Source organism: Ascaphus truei, chromosome 12 (assembly GCF_040206685.1).
Source record: "Ascaphus truei isolate aAscTru1 chromosome 12, aAscTru1.hap1, whole genome shotgun sequence".
Taxonomy (NCBI): domain Eukaryota; kingdom Metazoa; phylum Chordata; class Amphibia; order Anura; family Ascaphidae; genus Ascaphus; species Ascaphus truei.
In genome coordinates, this window is record NC_134494.1 from 29066423 (window position 1) to 29073693 (window position 7271).

General features: G+C 40.5%; 1 protein-coding gene across 4 annotated transcripts in view; it reads left to right on the forward strand.

The window, feature by feature from the left end:
* DHCR7 (7-dehydrocholesterol reductase) overlaps positions 1–6738 on the forward strand; it is a 31109-nt gene extending 24371 nt beyond the window's left edge. For 2 of the 4 annotated variants that reach the window (XM_075567173.1, XM_075567172.1), the window contains exons 3-8: positions 691–822; positions 2078–2168; positions 3075–3288; positions 3463–3667; positions 5278–5409; positions 5896–6738. In XM_075567173.1, coding sequence (XP_075423288.1) covers positions 691–822; positions 2078–2168; positions 3075–3288; positions 3463–3667; positions 5278–5409; positions 5896–6360 — 1239 coding nt within the window. In that variant the 3' untranslated portion in view covers positions 6361–6738. Of the gene's footprint in view, positions 1–599; positions 823–2077; positions 2169–3074; positions 3289–3462; positions 3668–5277; positions 5410–5895 lie in introns of all 4 variants that reach the window. The other 2 variants (XM_075567171.1, XM_075567169.1) reach the window with 1 other exon arrangement.
* Positions 6739–7271: the final 533 nt, after the last annotated feature.

Below are 7271 nucleotides of genomic sequence, written 5' to 3' on the forward strand. Positions count from 1 at the left end.
CTTTACACAACAATCCACCTATAATCATTTCTAAAACCCTTATTCAATATGCTGTGAATAGAGTAGAAGTCTTCTCCAACCCTGGACAGAAGGAATGAAAACAGATGAACATTTTCACCCTGATCCCAAAATAGGATTGATCAGCACCTTGGAGCAATGTAAACCTGTTCCAATGATTCTCTTTGTCCTGGTAGATAAATATGTAGGGGTCTACGTATCAAGGCAATTCTGGCACAAAACTGAGGCATCTTCTTTCTGCACCTATGTATCAAAGCATTAAGCTCCAATTTTTCCCTCTCTGCCCAGCTTGCGAGTTTGGGGAAAAATCAGGAGGAGTTGCATGGTGCACATATTATAATGAGATGTATCACATTCTGTGTCTCTTCTACGTTTATTTGCCCCAAAAAATCCTTGATATCTGATGGCAGCGTAAATCTAACTGTTGTTACATACGACGCAACTCTGCTCCATTGTAGGACGTCAAACCACACATGTTGATACGTTGATCACATTTTTTTTCATATTTTACTTTTTTTTTTTTAAGTAACAGAATATTTGCTGCTGGTAAAGATGGAAATTGACACATGTTTTGGTTGCAGGGAAGTCGACTGGTTTTCCCTGGCCAGCGTCATCTTCTTGCTGATGTTTGCCCCTCTAATTGTGTATTATTTTATTATGGCATGTGATCAGTACCAGTGCGCACTCACTGGTCCTATCCTGGACATATATACGGGCACTTCTCAGCTGTCTGACATCTGGAACAAGACCCCACTTTTGAACTGGAGGGCGGCCAACATCTATATAGCTTGGGTTTCTTTCCAGGTAAAAGCTCATTTTGTTTTTTCTAGCAATGTGCATTATTGATGACTTAATAGTCATACATTGAAAGGACATGACAAACGGGACTTCTGTGTTTATGGGAGGGAATGAAAGATAATTAATGACAGAACAAAAAAAATGGTAAACAGCACTCACAAAAGTTGGTTACAGTGCAGGGTGCCAAGGACAAAAAAGAACACAACACCTCTAACAATAATACACACTAATCCCAAAAAAATGTCCAGCACTCACTGTTTATAGAAATCAGAATTCAAGAATGGGATAATTCCAAAAAGCATCATTTAATATATACACAAGAGAACCTATAACAGAACCGCATACTCTACATCCAATAAAGTGAAATAGCAATATGTAAAAGCATACGTATAACAGAGGGGGGATAAAGGGAGGGGGAGGGGGGGAAGGAAACAAAATAAAGGGTACAAGACAGTACACAGGTGGGTACCATGAGGGGAAACAACGGGGGGGGGCAACGTTTCGGGGAACACCCCTTCGTCAGGCCCGTTCCCCCTCGCTCCAGAGGAACAGAGGGGTACTTCCCTGTCCCCACAACCCACAGAAACAGTGTCAAGTCCCCAAAAAGAGACAGAACAGCCCCCCACACAAATTTAAAGATAAATAAACTTTGCTATATGGCAATTGAGATATATAGTATAATTCCCAGAGGGAGCAGAGCAAATATACAAAGGCAATAATATGGACAAAAAGCAAACCACAGGCAATCTGTATGTAAGTTAAAAAGTCCTGCTCCTCTCATATGCAAGACGCCCTTTGCATATGAGAGGAGCAGGACTTTTGAACTTGCATACAGATTAAATTTGTGTGGGGGCTGTTCAGTCTCTTTTTTGGGGCTTGACACTGTATCCCCCCTGCCCCCCTGCTGTTTCCCCTCAGTGTACCCAGCTGTGTATTGTCTTGTCCCCTTTATTTTGTCCCCCCCCCCCCCCTCCCTTTATCCCCCCTCTGTTATACGTATGCTTTTACATATTGCTATTTCACTTTATTGGATGTAGGGTATGCGGTTCTGTTATAGGTTCTCTTGTGTATATATAAAATTATGCTTTTTGGAATTATCCCATTCTTGAATTCTGATTTCTATAGACAGTGAGTGCTTTTTGGATTAGAAAGAAAATTAATGTTGGGGTTATAGGCCATGGATAGGCTTGGGATTCCTTAGCCAGGATACTGAGGGTGTTGGATTTTGCACAGCCACTAATGAGAAGTGTTTGTGTTTTAGGTGTTTCTCTACATGTTAATTCCTGACATTTGCCACAAGTTTCTACCCGGATATGTGGGTGGGGTGCAAGAAGGGGCCCGAACACCTGCAGGTAAGTAACAATAAATATTTCCCCTGGGTGAAAGGGTTAACGTTAACTAATATTTGAGGAGTCTGGGAATCAATGTAAAAGTTTGACTCTTAAATAGACGTATCACTCATTTGGCCACTTGGGATACTAGCACATGTTCCTAAACTGGCTAAAATGATAGATTTTAATATTAAAGAAAATATTTAAAACATAACTGGTGCTGGGTACCATGTGTTTTCTTTCAACTTAGTCTGGTTCACATCTTGTGAAGGGACCGTAGCTGGGGGAGCAGTTGCTGGAAGAACTAGTCTACTAAGACGGTTTGCTCCTTCAATTGTTTTCTTATTTCTTTGCCTTCGTTCAGGGGTGGCAAACTCCAGTCCTCAAGGGCCACCAACAGGTCAGGTTTTAAGGATATCCCTTCTCCAGCACAGATGGCTCAATCAGTGGCTCAGTCATTGACTGAGCTACTGATTGAGCCACTTGTGCTGAAGCAGGGATGGCCTTAAAACCTGACCCGTTGGTGGCCCTTGAGGACTGGAGTTGTCCACTCCAGCCTTAGTTGAATCTGCAAAGCCTGAGGTCCCATTGGCATAAAATCTAAAAAATGCTATCCATTTTCTTACATTTGCTGTGGCTGCAGAAACTTCTGGCACTGGCCTAGAATGTAAATATTAGTGTCTTACTTGATGGACCCCAAGGAGCCTTACCATGTGGACATTCAAAATCTTTAAAAAACAAAAAAAAACACACCATATTACATTTTACACATGCTGTAACGGGCATGAGTTGACCGAAGGGGGCTCAAGCAGACCTTAGGCTACTGGCTACCCACCAGTATATATATATAATGTACTTTTGCTTTGACATACAATGTATTTATCAGATCCCTCCATTGACTGAAAAACGAGCATGTTCTTGTTATAGGCATAATTAACAAGTATGAAATCAACGGACTTCAGGCCTGGATAATCACCCATATTCTCTGGTTTGCCAATGCATACTACTTCCACTGGTTCTCGCCAACCATCATCATCGACAACTGGATTCCTTTGTTGTGGTGTGCCAATATTTTGGGTTATGCCGTGTCCACGTTTGTATTGATTAAAGCCTACCTCTTTCCCACGAATGCAAATGACTGGTGAGTTTGCCTCTGACTTCTGTTTCACTGCTGGGGTGAGCTAGGGGAAATAACTGGTCTGTAATGTCTTGTTGCCCCCCAACATGCCAGCAGTGAATGTAACTAATATTGAATCTGAAGAAAAAAAACATGCTTTTTACCATAGCTCTAATTCTAATGTACTAATTATTTCAGCAAATTCACCGGCAATTTCTTCTACAACTACATGATGGGGATTGAATTTAACCCCCGTATAGGAAAGTGGTTTGATTTCAAGTTATTCTTCAATGGACGCCCTGGTATTATTGCCTGGACTCTAATAAATCTGTCGTATGCGGCAAAGCAGCAAGAGTTATATGGCCAGGTCACCAATTCAATGATTCTCGTCAATGTTCTTCAGGTAAACCCTACTATAACACCTGCATGGACAAACACACACTCAAAGGATTACATTTAGTTAGGAAGTATGCATGGGATATGGAGAATGCCATCGAAGAGACATAATGAAGGTAACCCCCATGAGTAGAAGCAGTAGCATCAATTTCATATGAGAAGGTTTAGTTTGTGTCTAATTTTCTAGGAACGTATTTTCTTAAAGTCACTGTTTATCCATAGAAACCTGCTTACGAGGAATAATGTAAATGTGCAGTATTAGTTACATGGTGTGTTAGCTGCTTCTCCGTCTGTTTTGTAATATGTTGTTGGAGTATTTTGAAGTGGTTCATTAAAGCATAACTGTCAGATTTGATCAAAGTCTAAGTAGGCCGTCCCAATTCTGAGAATTTACAATAGCAGGGCAAACGTAGAGTCAATTTGAGCACTTTTACTGCTGAGAAGACATGCAGAACTTAGGAGGGAATTCTAAAGGCCGCAGTGAGGGATATCGGAGCTCGATCTGTTTTAATCGGCACTGAAGAGCTTAGTCAATCTCCCCGCTGGTGAATGTTTTGCAGTGCAGTTGCAGGCTCCATTTTGCAGTTCCATAAAAACTAATTGGGGAAGTTATTATCTTGAATGTATTTAATGAGTACAGCCATAAAATTGTGACGAGTCCGTTTGAGAATGCCCCTGTGTGGTACAGACATTAAATTGTAAACAGGGAAGCTAGCACAAATTAATTCCCCCAATTCAATATAGTTACAGTAATTGTTGCAATTAAGAGTTAATGAGGCATCAACTTTCATTCACTTGAAAACACACTGTGCTATATTGAATAGAGGTAATGGTGCCATTTCTCAGTACTTGGTTGATATTGATTACACTAGAAATTTGATAAACCATGTCTAGCTTATCATTTGATGGGATATCATATCTCTGGACACTGACGATTATCGTGTAGTTCGAGCAAAACTGTGGTTGTTAACGGAACTCTTCACCATAGGAATAAAAGTGAATGGTAGGAAGAGAAAGACATTAACTGAATTTGCTCAATTAAAAGTATCACAGTGTCCTTCATCAGTAGAATATAAATGAATCACCCGTTCATATCTACCTTTTGTAACTTGCTTTTGAGCAGGCTTAGTTTTTTTCTATGGAACGTGGCACTCGTATACAGGCATACCCCGGTTTAAGGACACTAACTTTAAGTACACTCGCGAGTAAGGACATATTGCCGAATAGGCAAACGGCAGCTCGCACATGCGCCTGTCAGCACGTCCTGAACAGCAATGCCGGCTCCCTACCGGTACCAAAGCTGTGCGCAAGCGGGGAGACTATAGAGCCTTTTACAAATGAGTTATTTACATCAGTTATGCACATACATGATGATTGCAGTACAGTACAGTACATGCATCGATATGTGGGGAAAAGGTAGTGCTTCACTTTAAGTACATTTTCGCTTTACATACATGCTCCGGTCCCATTGCGTACGTTAATGCGGGGTATGCCGGTATATTGATGATATGTAGTTATCATGGTGTTTTACTAGGACAGATACAGTTGAGATATCATCCTGGTGTAGCACAGAGAGAGAGGTGACCTGCTACTTAATTAGAATCTCTATCTTTACAGGCTGTTTATGTAGTGGACTTTTTCTGGAATGAAGCCTGGTACCTGAAAACCATTGACATTTGCCATGATCATTTTGGCTGGTATCTGGGATGGGGAGACTGTGTCTGGCTGCCTTATCTCTATACTCTACAGGTAATAAAAACAACACAGAGACTGTGCCCATCCTTTTTACTTCCCAAATGGGTATTTGCTATGAACGTAGTGCATTGCTGTGCACTAAAGTAATGAATAGAAAGGATTGGACACCCTTTAAGCCCTTTTCTATGCTGCTGCAGTGGTCAGTAGCATTTAACCACTATTTTAAATGTTAATGTTTTGTACTTTAAACTTTTAGCTAATTCACAACATTTTTAGATATAATGTAATAAGGAATCACACAATACATTTCTAAATTTCCTGCGTAAAAATAACATCCATGATAGCCTCTGTTCTGAGCAATACAAGACTGAATTACATACTATGTGGACAGAATCCAAAAGATGAAATTGCCCTATGATCTATGCTGCTATTGTTTTTGTTTGTTTTTTGGAAAAACCTTTATGTATTTTATGATTGTTCCCTATCAATAAAAATCAGAAGAGTGTTTGTATTCTAATTTGGTTCTGTTTATTCTTCTAGGGTCTATATTTGGTGTATAACCCTGTGCAGCTGTCCACAACGGCTGCAGTGGGGGTTCTTTTGCTAGGTTTGATTGGCTACTACATCTTCAGGATGACCAACCACCAAAAAGACCTGTTTCGACACACCAATGGCAACTGCAAGATATGGGGCAAAAAACCCAAATACATTGAATGCTCTTACACGTCTGTGGATGGCAAGAGGCACTACAGCAAGCTCATGATTTCCGGCTTCTGGGGAGTCGCACGGCATCTTAACTACACCGGAGACTTGATGGGTTCTTTGGCTTACTGCCTAACATGCGGCTTTGATCACCTACTGCCTTATTTCTACATCCTATACATGACCATTTTGCTGGTTCACCGCTGCATACGAGATGAGCATCGTTGCTCCAGCAAGTACGGAAAGGACTGGAGGCTTTACACGGACGCTGTGCCCCACAGGTTACTACCTGGAATATTTTAACATCTAAGATGCAGTTCCTAACAAAAACACCCATGAATCCCGTTCAATGTCGGTGGGACTATTACCAATTCGATTTTAAATTGCATTTTAATAAGCAAGGGCTGTTGACCACTTTTTGGCCACGTATTGCTTTATGAATAAAGCATATCACAGAGGGGACATGAGTTCAACTTATTGTAGAACCTGTTCTTGGAAAATACATGAAACGCCGATTCCAGAAATGGACTAAAAATACAGGGTTTTATCCTATTTCATTTACATCAGGATTTTTTTTTAAGGTGTTTTATAACACGATAGGTCGGATTTATCTTTTATACCGTTACAGTTCCTTCATAAATCCAGTACTATTTCTGCTGAATAAAATGTTTAAGTATTGCACTTTTTGTCCGAATGTTTTTCGTTATCAGTGACACTGACTCTGGTTTCAGGAAGCCCAGTTCTTGCATAATTTGTGTAGCTTTTTAATGCCTCTGAACATAGATTTTTATATTGATGTCAATGGTGGGGTGGCGTTAACAAACTAGCCACGCTAACAATCTTGATAGAATTTGGGGTTCAGAAAAAGGGCAAACTCAAGTAACAAAACAACAGTACATCATTGTTTAAATGAGGCAATTAGAAAGATGCTGAACTACATGCCAGCAGCAGTTTGGAAGCTCTGGAGATAATATGGTTCATCAGAACACACTAAGGCCCATGAATGCTACAATTTATCGTGCCCTAACTACCATTTCAAATGAATGGGAGTTAAAATGTGCCAAAGCTTAGCACCATTTAGTGAATATGGGCCTAGGAGTGTTTACCTTGTAGTGCCAAGCCATAAAACACCTTAAGGGCCATTCACCTGAACAAGCCGTACTGTGCCTTGTGGCTTAGCACTTCTTCGCAAATATGGTCTTTTACTCGATATA